Raw genomic sequence first — 16,976 nt, forward strand, 5'->3', positions numbered from 1 at the left:
CGCAGGGCGGGCGGTTGTTGCGGTGGGGACGGCGCGTGCGCCTGGCGGCGGCTCGCGCAGCCCGCGGCAGCTGGCACCATGATGTGGTTCGGCGGCTCCATCCCGGCCGCCATCGCCGCCGCCAAGCAGAGGAGCTCGGTCTTCGTCGTGTTCGTGTCAGGTACGGCTCGGCCGGGGCGCGAGTAGCGGTGCTGGGCGTCGGGCCTTGTCCGCTTCCCGGACTGACAGCGCTCGCGGCCGCTTCGCCGCCGGGGTTAGGAGCCGCCGCCGCTGAGGCAGGCCGCTGGGCTGCGGTGCGCTCTCTGAGGCTGACCGGAACAACTCCGAGCTCCGGCGGCGCCGGGGTCGAGTGCGTTTCCCGCTGCCCCTCGGGCTGCCGCTGCCCACAGCCTTCCCCGTCGGGTGGGCCCAGCTGCCCGCGGCTCTGTCAGCCGGCGCCGCTCGTTCGCTCGCCTCCGGGCGGAGCTTGTCGGAGGCTCCGCAGCGCCTTCGCCAGCTGTTGCTGCCTCCACCTCCCGCCGCGTCGTGATTTCTGCTGTGTCAGTACGAGTCCCCGCTGCCCGGCCCGGCGGTGCGTTACCGGCCACAGCGATGGCCCAGCCCCTGGCGTTACGCCTGCAATGGTTTATCGTGGCGTTATGCAGTGCTCCAGGGCAGTGACATCGGGTGTTTTCCATGTTTAGCTTTTCCTTTCACTGGATCCTTGCATAAGCCTGCATTCAGTTCTTGCTGCTGTCACTTTCTTACTCGTTAGTGCACCGCGTCCTTTCGAGTGCTCTACGCTGTTCTGTAGTTGAAGCCCATGGAAATTCACATTTCTTTGTGTACGTTCCGTCTGGAAAAATGAGGTTAGGGAAAGGAGGACATTAGACTCTAACTTTCTGCTGATGCTTTTGTGCGTGTTTGTATGTTGTTTCTTTTGGGTTCACTATTGATTGCCTTAAGTGCTTGTGGCTTGAAGTTTTCCAGATGCCTTATGAAAAAACAACTGCCCTAAACCTGTGGCTAGTGCCATTCCCTTAATAATCATTGAACCGTGGGATCTGCTTAGCTTCAAAGAGTTTACTCCCAAAAGCAAAGTGAACAGAAAAGTGAAGTGTGGTTAAGTTTCTTTGTTGACACAAGTCTCCTTATACTTGGAGAACAGCTAGAAATCAGGATCTTCTCCACCCACATCATGCTCTGTTGCTGTTGGAGGAAGGGATGGAGTGGTGTAACAGGCTCAAAGGCAGCTTTATAAAGCTTGTGAGTCATGATGGCAGGAAGGTGCTATGTTGTGAAAGCCCTTTTACCATTGAGGAGTTCATTTTTATATCTATTTTTCATGAACATACTCTAGTGTGTTTGCCTACAGCACCTACATGAAAGCTTTCTGCCTTCATGATCAATAAGATGATTTATAGCGGGTTGTAGGAAATTAAATACACACCAGGTGGTAAACAAGAAAAAACTTCCTGACAGGGCTATTTTGCAACACGAGTTGTTCATTGGTGAAACATAATGTGCTGTGACTTCTGTAACGGCTCATCTCCCTCTCAACTCGCTGCTCAAGGTAAAAAGTTCTCTACTAGAATTTCTTGGATGTTTCAAATCCTCTCTATTTGGTTTGTGTGGCAAGCCACTGGGGTGGCTTCTGTGTGAAGCTGCTGAAGGCTTCCCCTGTGTCTGATAAAAGCCAGTGCCAGTCTGCTTTAAGATGGACCCACTCCAGTGGGTAAAACCTCTGTGATAATATATTTTGGAAGTGGAGGAAAACTGCTGGTCAAGGAGCGTAGGATACAAGTGGGATATGAAACAGCTCTGCAGACATCAAGGTTGGTGAAGCAGGAGGTGTTCCCGGCACCAGAACAGAGATTCCCCTGCAGGCCGTGGTGAAGCAGCCTGTCCCACTGGAGCAGGTGGATGCCTAAAGTTGACTGTGACTCCGTGGAGAGCCTGCCCTGGAGCAGGCTTGCTGGCAGGACTTAGGACCTCCTGGGGGACCCATGCTGGAGCAGTCCTCTTGCAGGGCGGCTCTTCATGGAAGGAAGGTGGAGCAATTCCTGAAGAACTGTAGGCCATAGGAGACACTCATGTTGAGGAAGTTTGTGGAGAACTGCCTCCACAAATGATGAAAAGCCCTGCCTCTGAGGAGGAAGGTGCAGCAGATACAGTGCATCATGAGCTGACCAAAAACATTCCTTGTCCCTCTGTGCTGCTGCCAGGGAGGAGGCAGAGAAATCTGGAGTCAAGCTGAGCCGAAGAAGGGAGGGGTCAGGGGGAAGATATCTTAAGATTTATTTTTATTCCTACTCTTGAATTTTGATTGGTAATAAATTACTTTCCCTAAGTAAAGCCTGTTTTGCCACTGATGGTAGTTGGTGAGTGATCTCTCCTTGTCCTTATCTCAACCTGTCTTTTGTTAGATTTTTCTCTTCTGAGTCCCCCTGAGGAGGGAAGTGATGCGGTGGAGTTGGTGAGCATCTGGCATCCATCCAGGATCAACCCCCCCCAAAGATTTTATTTTTTTATGCTAGCAGTGGCTAGGTTTCTTCTTTGAGTGGATCCCTGTTTAACACCAAAGTTAGTGGTGATGGTAGCTTTTGAGCCTTCATACCACAAGTTTGTCCACAGACACCGAAGACAAGCATTTGAAAGCATCTTTCTGAGCAGGAAAACACTATTTCAGAAGTGTTCAGTGTTTCTGTTTTAGTTTGTATGCTTTGTCCAATAGTATTATTTATGGAGACAGAAAATTAATAAAGGGGGCTGGGGGGGAATCAGAGAAATGGAAAATATAAATAAGGAGTAATTTTAGGGAGGGTGTTGTGAAGGACAGCTGTTACATACAGCCTTGGCAAAAATTGCTGAATTCTGGTAGGTCCACCTCTGGTTGGTTTCTGCTCCCCTCCGCCTGTCCTTCTCTCCCTGCCTTTCTCTAAATCAGCATTAGAAAGTGAAGAACTGGATCCTCCTTTCTGATTCTAGAATACTTTCCAGTCAAGCAAGGAATAATGCAGCTATTTATCTTAACAATGGAGTGATGGTTGTGACAGCAGTGGCACATTGTTCAGCCAGGTTGGATTTTTAACGTGTTTTTGTTTGCAGCTTTCATCCTAACATTTTTAGTGCAGTTGTTAAAACCTTCACCACATGTTCTGGCGATGCAGCTGTTTAAGTGTGCTAAAGATCCTGTTGAATTCTGGGCAAGTTGTAATAAAAGGGGTTGCTCCATACACTCCAGGAAGTATGAGGTGCAGCGTGCCTGCCTTACCAAACTGATTTTAAACATTCAGGTGAGACATTAGGTTAGAGGCTTCCATGTACCCAAAGCAAAGAAGTTGTGTTTGGGGGCCAGATGAGTTACTTTGGGACATCAAATAACTATAGTTGTTAGCTGGCTCTGCTGTTTGCACAGGGGAAAACTATTCCTGATAGTGAAACAGGTCTGGTGAGTCTCTGGTATTTTCCTGATAGCTGTTCTGTATGTGGTTTTCTAGCCTGCAGAGTTAAAAACCTCCTCTCATTATTTGAGTTACTCTAAATTTAATTGCTCATTTGATATGAAAACTCCTTGGATACCTCCTATGATCTGATTGAGGTGTTTATTCTTTCTGAAAGCTGATGTGTTCTTATCATGAGCACACCAGGCCACTCAAAAAGTGCTTTCCAGAAATGAAAAAATGGAGGGAAGAGAAAATAAATGTTTCAGCTTAAAGTTTTTTATGTTTCTCTTGTAGAAACACTCCTTCCTTTGTTCATTACTTTAATATTTTTGTTCAGAGCGATGGTTTGCAATCAACAAGCTCTTTGTTAGTATTTTGTATCCAAGCTGTATCAAAGCACTTTTCAAGTTAAATATGTGAAATGACGCAGATGAGGAGGAGGTGCATAGCTTAATGTCCTGGCTTTCTCACATTTCCAGAATGGGCAATCCTTATGCTTATCAAGTAGTTATGAAATATTGGACATTAAGTCAGCTGGGCTTACCTCTGTCCTTCTCACTTTTCCTTGGTGAATATGTACTGAGGAATAGGGCAATTAAAGTCTTTTGACAGCCCGTGATGGTTTTGAGTAAGTTCCTCATATGGGAAATAAAGCATTGCAGAAAAAGAGTTTCTTCCAATTATCTGAATTACCTGAGAAATTAGATGTAACTTTTCCCTAAATAGATAACTAAATTTACATGCCCCAATGTAAAAGATGAACAGGTGTGACTGTGAGTTGTGTACAGTAAGAGAAATAAAGCAATGCTTTTGTTAGAGAAACCTACAAAATCTGAGCGTCTTGGTGACTGGAACTCTGAGGCAGTTCTGATAGCTCAGTGTTTAGCAGAATTGTGTGTTATGTCAAATTCTGGTCAGTTTGAACTCTTGACTTTTCTGGTGCTTTTGTGAGCTGGCAGTTTTCATTTCAGGATACCATTACCGCTCCAAAAGTGTAAGAACTTTAACCTCCAAATGAGAAAGGGTTATCGAAACTAAAAGATGCATGGGAATAAGCAACCATTATGGAGTAGTCACAATATTAAACTGTGCTTCCTGGCTTAGAGCCTTATAAAATGGGAGTTACCAGTGTTTTCATTCACCATCATACCTCTTGGAGACTGTACTGTGAACAGTCTGTGTCTTGGGGCATTCTTTTCCTAGAGCAGTTGTTTGTATGGAAAAGTTAGTGTTAAGTAAGTATTTAGCTATTTTTAGTAGCCTAATCGGATGAGCATGTGTCCTTCTGAAAAAAAATGTGTGGTGAGGCAGCTGTCTGTCCCTGAGCATTTGGACCTGGGGGAGGAGGCCAAACTGCCTTTGGCAGAACAGCTGCATCCATTGACCACAGTTGGAAACGCTGCACTGAAATGAAGAGGAACGGTTCCTACATTAAATGTCCTAAATGGTTACTTGCTTATGTTGTATGTCAGTAATAGAGATGAATACTTCTGTACTTGCTCCAGTACTCCAGGGAACAATCAGTGCATATGGTTGGAAAACACTTTTCCAAAATGGGTGGTTTTGACATGTCTGTTTGAGCAGCATTGTGGCCAGCCAGTTATGGCTTTAAGGCGGCAGTGCTTGACCAGAGGACTGCACATGCAAGTCCTGATCTTTAACAAATGGTTCGTTGTTGTCATTGAATAATGGACTACTATGCTTCTATACTTGTGACTCAAATTCTTCATCAAGAGTACAGTCCATTCCAAGCTGCTAGGAAGTAATACAGATGGAAGATAAACAAATGGTTGCAGGCCACTTTACTTGTTGAGAGATGGTAAATATTCACTAGAATGTATTTATTAACCCAAATCCCCACTAAACTGGTGCTTTGGAAGGTAAAAGTATGATCTGATTTTTTTCCTTCTGATTAAACCAACACTTCTGAATCTGTGGCCCCAGAGCACCTTCTTGGGTTCCCTCAGTCAAGTAGCTCCTTGTGTGCTGTTATTTTTGTTCTTGTGTGCTACTCTCCTTTTCCTCCCTTCCCACTGCCACTCTTCATGTCAGGAACTTGAACACAAAATTGAGTAACAAATAATTGTGTAAATAAATGCTTTTTGGTTTGTGGCTCCTTTTTAACACCATCAAACTGTGAAACCTTGTCTGCTGAATTATGTATTTACAAAGGAGTGGAAAATGTAGTTTTGCCATTAATTTATGATGAGGTAACCAGTGGATAGTTACAATGTGTTAGCAGATGTCAGGGAGAAGCAGTGGTTCCCTCTGACTGTGCTGCAGGATCTTCTTAGGTGCCATGAGTATATATGCACACTATTGAAGCATAAGCATACTCCCTAACATGAAAATGAAGTCCTTTGATGGCTGTGCAGTTAGATGATGCCATCAAGCCAATCCTCAGACTTGCCCTCACCTCCAGTTCTCTCTCTGCTGTCTTTGTGGTTCAGTTCCTTGTGCTCCCTTGCACCAGCTAACCATCCAGCTGAGTAACTGTGAAAGATATGTGCTCTTAGGCTTGGAAGGCATTTTGGTATGTTAGGGTTTTGGCATACTGGCAAGGGATGTCAGCTGCAGTGAATTGTCTGCAGATTATTAAGAAAGAAAAAAAACAAACAAAAAGACCCCCAAACAAACAAACCACCAACCAACCAAAGCCATAATTGGCTATCTGGAGAATGATGACAGTCATGCCCTTCAAAGGTTGAAGTAATCACAAGCATGCCTTTCAGTGGTGATTGCAAGCAATTGAAGCAAAGCTAAAATCAGACCGCAGTAATTTGAGGTGGGTTTAGTTTAACATGTGTGCTGTTATCTTGCAGGTGAGGATGAACAATCTACTGAGATGGCTGCAAGGTGGGAAGATGAGAAAGTGACTGAAGCTGCCTCAGATGGTTTTGTTGCTATTAAAATTGACAGCAAAAGGTTTGATCCTGTTCTAATTCTGTCTCTTGCATAGTCTTTCATTGATGATGATGACAGTAAGAGGCTTTTGAAGTCCTCGCCCTGATTTGGAGGTAGTCTAAATACAAGATTCCAGAACATAAGGGAATTCAGCCTCTAGAGCCTGAGAAAATTCCAAATTTACTGTTCTGCAGGATATTCATTATGTGTTTTGAAATGTGTTTCAGTACTAGTAGAAGAATGCTTGAGGTTGTCCATTTCCAAAAGGAAGAGACATAAAAGTTATATAAAAGAACAAGGATCAAAATGCAAGTACTCCTGGCATAGCTCTGGATTTGCCAAGTTGCATATGGAATTTAAAACCTCTCAGGAATTCAGAAAGATAAAAATCTGTAAAGTCCCAGACAAAATGTGTGTGTCTCTATTGTAGCACATAGAAGAGAAAATCTTTGAAGTTCCTGGTTAAATGACTCCATTATTTTTGTGCTGTCTTAAGTTTTCCAGTCCAAGTGCAGAGAGTGCATTGCCATTTCCAAAACCTGTACTATTTTGAAATGCTCTATGGATCTTTTATTGTACTTTACTTGCATTCAGTGGACTAGAGGTCTTTTTCCTGAGTTGCTGCTTGGTACTGTTGCCCTGAATCTTAGTCAGCTGTGATAACCAGGGATCGTCACCATGTCAACGCTTATGCAAAATGCCAATGAGAAGATGCAATGCAAATTGGCTTTCAGTGTTCTCTCAAGTATTTAAATAGTTTTGTGTGTGGTAGTAGGACAGTTATTTTTGTGATGAAAAACTTTAGGTTAAGTTGTTGCACAGTTATTGCTCCTTCTAAATGAAATCTTTTCTTTTAAACAGTGAGGCATGCCTGCAGTTTTCTCAAATTTGTATCCTTTGAGATCTCTTTAGATGCTACACTGTGACTGCAGATAATTGCTCTTTAAAAGTTACTACTGTTCTGAGGGAAAATAGGTACAAGCAGCTTTATTAACAATACAGAAATACACAATAAATTGTGTAGTTAAAAGATACCATTTATGTATTCAACTTACTGCCAGTTCTTGGAGATCCAACTGAACAAGTTGAGTTTTTAAATGTTAATCCTATGTAATTCTCCAAATAGAAAATGATCCAAAGCTTTATGTAAACAGAATAACTCAGTTGATACTACCAGTTAGCAACAGAAAACAAACAAGCAAGCAATGAGTTAAATTAATAGCTGGATTTCAGAGGTACAGAGGAAGAAGAAGAAGTGGAGGACTGGGTTCTGCCAAATAAACAGGTCTAAAGTTAGGTAAACATCTGCCTACCTTAAGCAGGTCACTGCATGTGGGTCAGGAATTCCATATGATGCTGAGTATCTTAACTTGGATTTTTTTAATGCTGTAAAGAATTCATTGTCTATGTAAGATGTCTCACACTAGAACAAAATCTTTCAAATCAAAGCATAATCAGTTCCATACACGTGTGTTGAAGACAAACATTCTGGCTTAAACAAGAGTGGCTCAAAGAAGAGAAGAAATGCTAGTCAGTTGTATGTCATATTTCCAGTGGTTTTGCTAGCATGTTTTTTTCTTCCTTCATGGGCACTAACTGCTGGCAACCAGGTGGAGATAGAAGGCTGGGCTGGAAAGTTCTGTAGGAAGGACTTCTTTTCCTTTTAAAGCTGCTTTATAAACTTCTGGCATTTGTTGTCCTTAACTGTTGCTGTGCAGATCCTGTAGTGTGTGTTCCATCGAGTTTTTTTATAGGAGACAATGGAATCCCTTTGGAAGTAATCGCTGGCAGTGTTTCTGTTGAAGAGCTTGTTACCAGAATCCATAAAGTTAAACAGGTAACGCTTGCTGACAGACTGGATCACTCAGATTGAGTTAGCAGTGCTCAGATGCTCAAGACAGAAAATGGCCCTGTCCCTTAGTATGTGCCTTGGGGAATTGTTGTTTCTTCTATATCATTACAACAACAACATCTGCAAACTTAAATTCATTGCACAAACGGAACAAGATAGAGAGCACTGTGCAGAAGTGCTGCAATTTTTGCTTCACAGATTATTTTAGATCATCTGTGTAACACCCACACTATGGAAGAAACATGTCAAGAACTCTAAACTGGAAAGACATAGTGATTAATCTTTCAGTGAAGTTTCATGTATAGTTTTGTAATAGTGTCTTGTAATATGGATTTATGAAACTATGTCATGGGACATAATATAAATGTAGTTAGTTTTGTCACTTTTATCTCAAGTATAAGACTAACATTAGTGAAAATAAGAAATTTGTGATTACATCGCAACAATATGTGATAATTTTAGGTTTATATTTTAAGTGGGACTGATTGTCAAAATAGTTTTGTCTTGACCTTTGAACCTCTGCCAGACATTCAAAGTTTCATATTTCATGGCTTTTACCCCCAATTTCTTAGATGCACACACTAAAAGGGCAGCCCTTGGAAAATGGAAGTCAATCATCTCCATGTCCCTCCTCTCAAGCTAATGGTGCTCCAGAAAACACGCAATCCAGAACAGTGGAGTGTTGTGACTCTCCTGTCCCATCTGAGACAATAAGACCTCCTGCTGGTAATGTATTTTTACAGAAATGCTAGATAACTTGCTTTGCAAATAGTTTTCCTTTTCTGAAGTGATTGCATATAAAAGGTGGTATGTTGAGCAGACTTGCTGAAGGGAAGCTCGGGTGTCCCATAATGCTGCTTGCAAGTCTAGAAGAAAAAACTGCTCAGTTTTAAAGAGGGAGAAATATGTTCTTTATAATAAAACTTGTGCAACACTTTCTGGAGACAAGATTCAATTTCAAAAGTTTCTCTGGGCTAGTAACCCAAAACCAATTTGACTGGGAGGTTGAGGGGGTTGTCTAAATAGCAGAACCTTGTATTTCCTTATGATATGCTCCTTGCTGTGAACTATGGCTAACCATCAGCATAATATTTTTTTATGACGGGAAATGCACCTCTTATTTTATTCTTATGCATTATTTTCTTGTAAATCAGTGGAAGATGGAGCAGATTTAGGTCAAGTAAGCCAGGAAGCAACTAATTCTTTAGATGAACGAGTGAGTGATGCTCAACCTGTGAATGATCTTACACTCAAAGTAGAAAGGTAAGTCTTCTTTTGCAAACTTCCAAATGTACTGTATTTGTTTCTCTCCTAGGAGGCAGTTTTGATGTGTAGGTTTGGGTTGCTTTGGTTTGGGGTGTTTGTGTTTTTTTTAACAAACAGGGTCAATTACAGGATTTTAGTGCTCTGTTATCACCTGGCAAGTGTTATGTTGTGCTTTAGAGGTCTGCGACAATACTACAGGTGATAGAAAAACAGCTTTTAAATCAATCTAGTTTTTCACATTCTCTGAAAGGGATCATCCAGAGAAGTAACTGCTCACTTTTGATGTAACTTGATTACAGACATTTGCTGCAAATGTTTGAATGAGTTAAAGCACTTGAAACAAGTTATTAAAAGTGCTAACCTAGGACTGTACAGAGATGCCATCCTATTTGTATTTTTGATGACTGTTTATGTCTGGGCATATTGAAAAAAGCCAGAGGAATCCTATTATGAGACACTTTTTTGGTCAATAACAAGTAATGAGGTGTGAAGAGTTTAAGTGTGGTGACCAGAAGCATCTGGTTCAGTACACGAGTCATTCATTAAATTGATGTGTTTTTCTTTTTTTAACATACAAGATGTAGTGTATAAAATTCTTTGTTAACATCTCTAAGGCTGGTAATATTTGTAATATCTTACCTAAACCCAGTGAATAGCATTATTTATACTGCTAAAACACATTTCAGATTTAATTTCTGTTTTCTTAGAAAGGTGTTGGACAGTAAGTATAATTTTTACTTACTACTGATAGGAGAATGCAATCAGTATTTTACTGTAAATACCAAGGTTCTCTTTGAAAATGTACATTAATGGTGAATTACAGCATATCTGCACATATATAGAGCATTTCTTTAAGGGGAAAGGAGAGGCAAAGCTCTGTGGTAATTCCCAGCTTATTTTTCAAGAGGCAAAGCGGCTACCATGCAACCAGCGTTTTTGTGGTTATCTGACTTCTCACGTTTCTTGGTCACATCTGCCCTTTCCCCAAACTTCAAATATGTTGCAAATTACTGCTTGGCTTTTTTTGGTTGATCTTTATTCTAAAGCCCCTTTCTGGATAGATGGGATGGATGCATGTGCATCTGCCAGTGCTATACATTATTTGCTTTCCATTATAGGAAATGATGTGCAGAAAAGAAACCAGATGGCTTCAATAGCTAAGAAGAAATTGAGATTTGGTGTTTCTGTTACCACAAGTCATAAATAGTATGACTTAAATAGTATTTGCTTATCGCATGTCTTATGAGTTGTTCAACAGTAAGATGTAAGATTCCTCATTTACTGAGAAGGGGTGTGTTGGAGCTCCATTAAAAGTTGGAAGCTTGGTGGTGAATCATCACCTCATCTTTTTATGGATGGTACACTCGCATGTGAATGAATCATGAGTATTACCCTAGGTGTTAGCACTGTGGTATAGTTCATGTTCATTGTCTTGTGTTCTGTTCTTCTGCAAATATTTGCAAATGCTTCATATGATTTTAAAATGTTAACAACAGATACTGCAGTTTTAAGACTTTTCATTCTTAAATTTAGACTAACAAAAAAGCTGGAAGAAAGACGAGAAGAGAAACGGAAAGAAGAAGAACAGGTACCAAAAATGTAGAACTTTGCAGTTTCTGTTCATACTCCCTATTTGAATAAATGTTGCATCCCTCTTTAAACATACGTGCTTCAACTTTGTCTTACTCTTGTCCAATGGAATTCCAGGGACTAATTTTTATGTCTCTGTTGTTTATTCAGAAAGAAATTAAGAAAGAAATTGAACGGAGGAAAACTGGCAAAGAAATGTTGGAGTACAAAAGGCGGCAGGAAGAAGAATTGACAAAGCGCATGTTAGAGGAAAGGAACAGGGAAAAGGCAGAAGAGAGGGCTGCTAGGGAGCGTATAAGACAACAGATTGCAATGGTAAAGTTTTCATTTTGTCTTTTTTTTTTTTTTCAAGATAGCTTGCTTGCTGCTATCTGTCACAGGGGCCACCAGTGTAATGAAAGGATGCATTTTCACTTCCAGTGAAACTTTCAAAGGTTGTCTGGTTTTCATTTTGGAATCTTGTGGCCTTGTACTGTAGCCATTTGTGTTTGGGGTTTATGTAGCATTTCCTGTGGATAAAATGAAGCTTCTGCTTTCGTATTCATAATGAACATAACAATTTTTCTGTTCTATTGCTTGAGTCTAGTGGAGAATTGTCATTTAAATGTAAGAATAATTGCAGTTTGAGCATAGTTGTGGAATGGAAGCACAGGGAATATTTAATTATGGAACATGCAGAAGAGCACTGATCTCAAACTGGTGGTGAGAACTATTTTCTAAGTTTGTATGTATACGTATACATATGTGGAGGTAAACTGTTTATAGCAACTGAAATTTCGCCTCCTTGCTCAGTTTTGGCCTAGAATGCCTAGAACTGTAATGGTGTGTTGGAAGCCTTTATTTTCACTGGAGTGTTAAACTTGCATGGGAAGATGATTAAGTATTTACATGGAATAACTTACTGAAAAGTGTCATCTTGGCTAATGACATGGGATTGTGCAGCTGGGCAGTGAACAAATCTTTGCAGCACTACTGCATGGGTGGGTACTGAGTGCAAATTGTAGCTTGCTGGTTTAATAAATACCACGCTACAGTTCATGATAAATATTAAAGGTTTCTGTTTGGTCCTTTGACAGGATCGTGCTGAGAGAGCAGCTCGCTTTGCAAAAACAAAAGAAGAAGCAGAAGCTGCAAAAGCTGCAGCTCTTCAGGCCAAACAGGCTGAAATAGAGGCCAGAAAAGAAGCATCTCAGAGGGAGCGAAGGTGAGTTGCTGTAGAATGAAGAGTATATTCTGGGAAAGAGAGGGGTAAAGAAACTTCTAACAGATTTTATATATATCCTAATCTATTAATTGGTGCCATGTTGAACTGTTTAAATACTGACTTAAAAAGTTGGCTTTCTTTTATAGTATTTATTTGCAGCTATTTACTTACTGTATTCTCTGATAACTTACTTATATCCTTTTGACATTCCTGATTCTGCAACACTAACCACCTTTCTTTGGGTGTTAGTTAGAGAAGAGCTTTTTCTGTCTGATCTTTGATTTAAATGCCATGTATAATGGGCCTAGGTGGTGCACTAGATAAGGTGGGAGTATGATGGATAACATTAGCTGTGCTGGGAAGCATGGTGCTGACCCAGCTGTTTGGCTGTGTGTCAGATTGACTTGGATTTATCAAGGCTTCATTGGGGTTATCAGCTCTCTGTGTCAGAGCTCTTCTACTTTGCGCAATACCACAGTTTTCAGAGATATTTTAACCTGTAGAGACCTTACTTGGAGTTAAGGAGTCACCACGAGTTTAGTATTGCTCCTGAGCAAAAGGCAAGTGTGGGATTACCAGCATGTCTTGGTGTGGAAACTCAAACAATAATGCTGGGCCATGGCTATTTGAACATAGAATTGCTTGCCAAGCCAGCTTCCATGTCTATGCCTTCAACTTCTTGAAAAAAAGAGAAGGAAAGTAATTACAGGATGCACAGAAGAAACATGGCTTCATGTTTCATTCCCTTAATCATTTTTTCCATGATTAATGTAACTGTCTTGTTTGCGTGGTGGTGGGTCTTGACTCTTGGTAAAATCCAGAGGAGATGCATTGTGAAATAAAGTAGGCGGTTATCAACTGTGGATCCAAACTTACAACCCATCTGCACTGCCATAAGTAGGATAACTGTCCCCCTCCCACATATCATTGCTACCAAGCTAAAGCTTTGGCAACTTGTCTGTAGCTGTTCATTTGCTGACTGACTCCAATATGTGTCCTGCAGTGCAATAGCCAGGATCCAGTTCCGCCTCCCAGATGGATCTTCCTTTACTAACCAGTTCCCATCTGAAGCACGGCTGGAAGAAGCAAGGCAGTTTGCTGCACAGGTGAGTGTGTGTTTTGTGTTCTCTTGTGCGTGGTGATGACAAGTGGGTGTAACATCAACTATGTGTTTGTGGTAGCATTGTCATCACCTGCTTTCCTTATTTTTCATTTGAAGGGGTTTTGGTAGCAGCCTTCTCCACTGCCTTTGTATTGCTGCAGTGTATTATTAGTAACTGAGATAGCAGGATATGAAAAAGCCTTCATCTCTCAATCATCTTCATGATAATTGACAGCTTGATACAGAACTCTTGGGTCAGTGTGTTGGGGTATACTCAACTGGCAAATCTGCAGTTGTGTGAGAGTGAACAGTTACAAATAAAAGGTTTTCTTTGTGTTTTCACAGACGGTTGGTAATGCTTATGGCAATTTTTCGCTGGCGACAATGTTTCCCAGAAGGGAGTTTACCAAAGAAGATTATGGAAAGAAGTTACTGGAACTAGAGTTAGCACCCAGTGCTTCAGTAGTGCTGCTGCCGGTAGGTGTTGGGGTTTGGGTTGTTTGCTCTTCCTTGTCTTGCAGACAGCAGTACTGTAGCTGTTTCCTGTTAGTTTGCCATAATAATGGTTGGCTTTAGTTTCGGTCTTTTGTGTGTCTAAGAAGCATTGCAAAATTAAAGTAGTTTATGCGAGGGCTGATTTGGAGGAGGACTTCTTCTGAAGCAGATAAACAGTAGCATAGGTATTTGTCTAATGTATAACCAAAGCAGTTCTCTTGTGTCATCTGAGCTGCTTTTAAATTATGGATTAAATACTCTTGTCTACAAGTGCACAACTTCAATATCTGACAATTTTGCTTTGTGTGTTCATGACCAGGCAGGAAGACCTGCTACTTCTGTTGTTCAGGCTTCAGGCAGTGACCTGTGGAAGTTCTTGGGCACAATACTTTATCCTCTTTTAGCGGTTTGGAGATTTATTAGCAACTTCCTGTTTACAAGTCCACCCCCCGCACAGTCTGCTGTGAGGTCAGCTCATCAGCAAGACCATGCAACTCCTTCAACATCTAGCAGCATGGAACAAAGCAGGTAAAGAAACTATTAAAAGCAGCTGTTTCTCAAACTGCTTGCTGGAACTCTCTTCATCTTGTACCAGGGTACTGAAGGGTATCTGTAAAATGCTGCTCTTGCTTGTAGCTTCTGTCCACCACTCTTCCATCTGGTTACAAGGTTTGCCCTGGTGGCTGGTAAACTGCATGACAGCTCTGACTAGCATTTCTTGGCTCCTACACATGTCATTAAGCAAGCTCCTTATTGTTTGCTTCAGAGTCTAATCTCAGAGTAGGAAAACGATTGTTTTGCAGTCGTTTATGAATAGGGAATTCAGCTGTCAAAACAAATATGGGCTTCACTGCAGCTGATGCTCTTTGGGAGATACAAACTTTGAAAATTACATGTCAAAGTGGTAGGGTAAGAAACTCAAGCAACAGAAGTCTGACGATGACAGTTAAGGCTTTGTATGGCCTAGCAAATGAGATCTCCCTTGTGCCAGGAGAGCCACCTGACCCTTTCATGTGAAACAGCCACATACTGCTCCATGACAGGAGCCTTCCTGGGAAAAGGAGATTCTGCCAGATTGTCCAACTGATAAATGACAAAATTTGAAGCTAGGTGTTGCTTCCCAAGGAAACAAAGGTGGTGGTGAACATGAGCCTGCAGTGTGCCCAGGCAGCTAAGAGAGCCAGTGGCATCCTGGCCTGCATCAGGAACAGTGTGGCCAGCAGGAGCAGGGAGGTCATTCTGCCCCTGTACACTGCACTGGTTAGGCCACACCTCGAGTACTGTGTCCAGTTCTGGGCCCCTCAGTTTAGGAAGGATGTTGACTTGCTGGAACGAGTCCAGAGAAGAGCAACAAAGTTGGTGAAGGGTTTGGAACACAAGCCCTATGAGGAGAGGCTGAGGGAGCTGGGGTTGCTTAGCCTGGAGAAGAGGAGACTCAAGGGTGACCTTATTACTCTCTACAACTACCTGAAGGGAGGTTGTAGCCAGGTGGGGGTTGGTCTCTTCTCCCAGGCAGCCAGTACCAGAACAAGAGGACACAGTCTCAGGCTGCGCTAGGGGAGGTTCAGGCTGGATGTTAGGAAAAAGTTCTATACAGAGAGAGTGATTGCCCATTGGAATGGGCTGCCTGGGGAGGTGGTGGAGTCGCCATCATTGGAGGTTTTCAGAAGACTTGATGGGATGCTTGGTGCCATGGGTTAGTTGTTTGGGTGGTGTTGGATTGGTTGATGGGTTGGACACGATGATCTTGAAGGTCTCTTCCAACCTGGTTTATTCTATGTATTCTATGTATTTATTGGGCATAAGAGAAGGGAGGATGTATGATTTGCATTCGCTTCTCTTGTGTAATTATTGCCAGGGAAGCTCTCCAACCTCACTGTCATTTGTACCCTAGGCAAGCAGTCAGGAAACGAGTCGTGGAAAAGCGGGGGGAAGACTTCAAAAAAGAAGGCAAAATATATAGACTGAGGACTCAAGATGATGGAGAAGATGAAAACAATACTTGGAATGGAAATTCTACACAACAAATGTAGTTTTATGTAACTCCAGTAATTGGTGTCTGGCTTTTTTTTTCTTTTCTTTTTTTTTTCCTTATTTGATCTAAGTCAGCTAGAGCTTCTGGACAGGTGGGGCTTAATTTACACTGACTTGAATTATTACTTTATTCCATACTCCACTGTAGGAATAAGAATTAAGTCACCTAAAGCAGAAAAATGGAGTGGGTGTAGCTGAGGCCTAGAGGCAAAGAGTTAAAAAGACTGAAAAATCTTCAGCTTTCATAATCATTACCCTACTGCCATAGAAAGGCACTTCTTAATCTATGAATATTCTGCTAAATAAATTTAAAAGCCAGATATTAATATAAAGGTCATAGTAGGCAATGACTGATTAAAATGAGGGTTTCAGAAGCACTATTAAGTAGCAAATCAGGTAACTAATTTATGTTTAACTTTTTCTTGCTTCCTGCAACTGCAAGCAAAATCTTGTAGTTTTTAAATTTCCCCCAGCACTGAATAAACTATTTTCCAGAAAACTTAACTGTCTTCTCTGAAGTTCCTCTGAAGTACTTGTGTCACAAGGAAGCGGGCAGTTCAGATCATACACCAAAATTTACAACACAGACCTTTCTGTTCCAGTTTAAATTACTTTACTCAGGAGTTGTTCATATTAAAATCTGATAAAACACATCTGAAATAGTGTGTTACAGTGGGGAAAAAAGGTAAGTTTTTATCTCATCAAATAGAAATGTTGTTAGCAGAGGGCTGCAACACAAGAGCGTGGAAGCTGTTGTTTTGGAGGAAGGGTTACGTTACAGCCTTCCTACAAGGAAGGATGTCAGCCTTCCCCTTGCCCCCTTGCAAGGACTGTGCCTCTCACTGTTGGAGACCTCAGTGTTACAGGTGTGCTGTGTTGATTCAGATCTTGTTTAAAGGATGTTTAGGTAAGTTCTGTTGTTTCTTCAAACATGAAAACATTGCACTGAAGCCACTTCCATTTTTAAAAGATAACTTCTTATACTGTATGGGAAAGAAAGCCCCAGTACAGTGCCTGCAATAAAGCAGCATGTTCTCCCAGATCAGCTTTCACCACTAGGCACTAACTTGTCTCAAAATCACTAAGAAGCAGTAGTGCTTTCAG

General features: G+C 41.6%; 1 protein-coding gene across 2 annotated transcripts; it reads left to right on the top strand.

Annotated features, from left to right (window-relative positions):
• On the top strand, positions 1 to 16,372 carry UBXN4 (UBX domain protein 4). Of its 2 annotated transcripts, none has more exons than XM_054177179.1 (13): positions 1 to 160; positions 6,248 to 6,350; positions 7,191 to 7,219; positions 8,048 to 8,166; positions 8,754 to 8,907; positions 9,336 to 9,444; positions 10,981 to 11,035; positions 11,188 to 11,352; positions 12,114 to 12,241; positions 13,245 to 13,347; positions 13,689 to 13,820; positions 14,158 to 14,366; positions 15,697 to 16,372. In XM_054177179.1, exons 1-13 carry the CDS (start codon positions 79 to 81, stop codon positions 15,869 to 15,871), a joined length of 1,563 nt encoding a protein of 520 aa, XP_054033154.1. In that variant the 5' UTR covers positions 1 to 78; the 3' UTR covers positions 15,872 to 16,372. The 2 variants fall into 2 exon arrangements, with proteins under 2 accessions (XP_054033154.1, XP_054033162.1); XM_054177187.1 differs by having other exon boundaries at positions 15,733 to 16,372.
• The last annotated feature ends 604 nt before the right edge of the window (positions 16,373 to 16,976 follow it).

The sequence above is a fragment of the Dryobates pubescens genome, chromosome 2 (genome assembly GCF_014839835.1).
Source record: "Dryobates pubescens isolate bDryPub1 chromosome 2, bDryPub1.pri, whole genome shotgun sequence".
In the NCBI taxonomy this organism is placed as follows: Eukaryota; Metazoa; Chordata; class Aves; order Piciformes; family Picidae; genus Dryobates; species Dryobates pubescens.

Bases quoted from the DNA above. Each gene is read 5' to 3' on its own strand.
- UBXN4 (XM_054177179.1), top strand. From the start codon at position 79: ATGATGTGGTTCGGCGGCTCCATCCCGGCCGCCATCGCCGCCGCCAAG. The intron at 9,445-10,980 runs GTAAGTCTTCTT...TCTTAAATTTAG, and splicing joins CTTACACTCAAAGTAGAAAG to ACTAACAAAAAAGCTGGAAG. The intron at 13,821-14,157 runs GTAGGTGTTGGG...GTTCATGACCAG, and splicing joins CTTCAGTAGTGCTGCTGCCG to GCAGGAAGACCTGCTACTTC.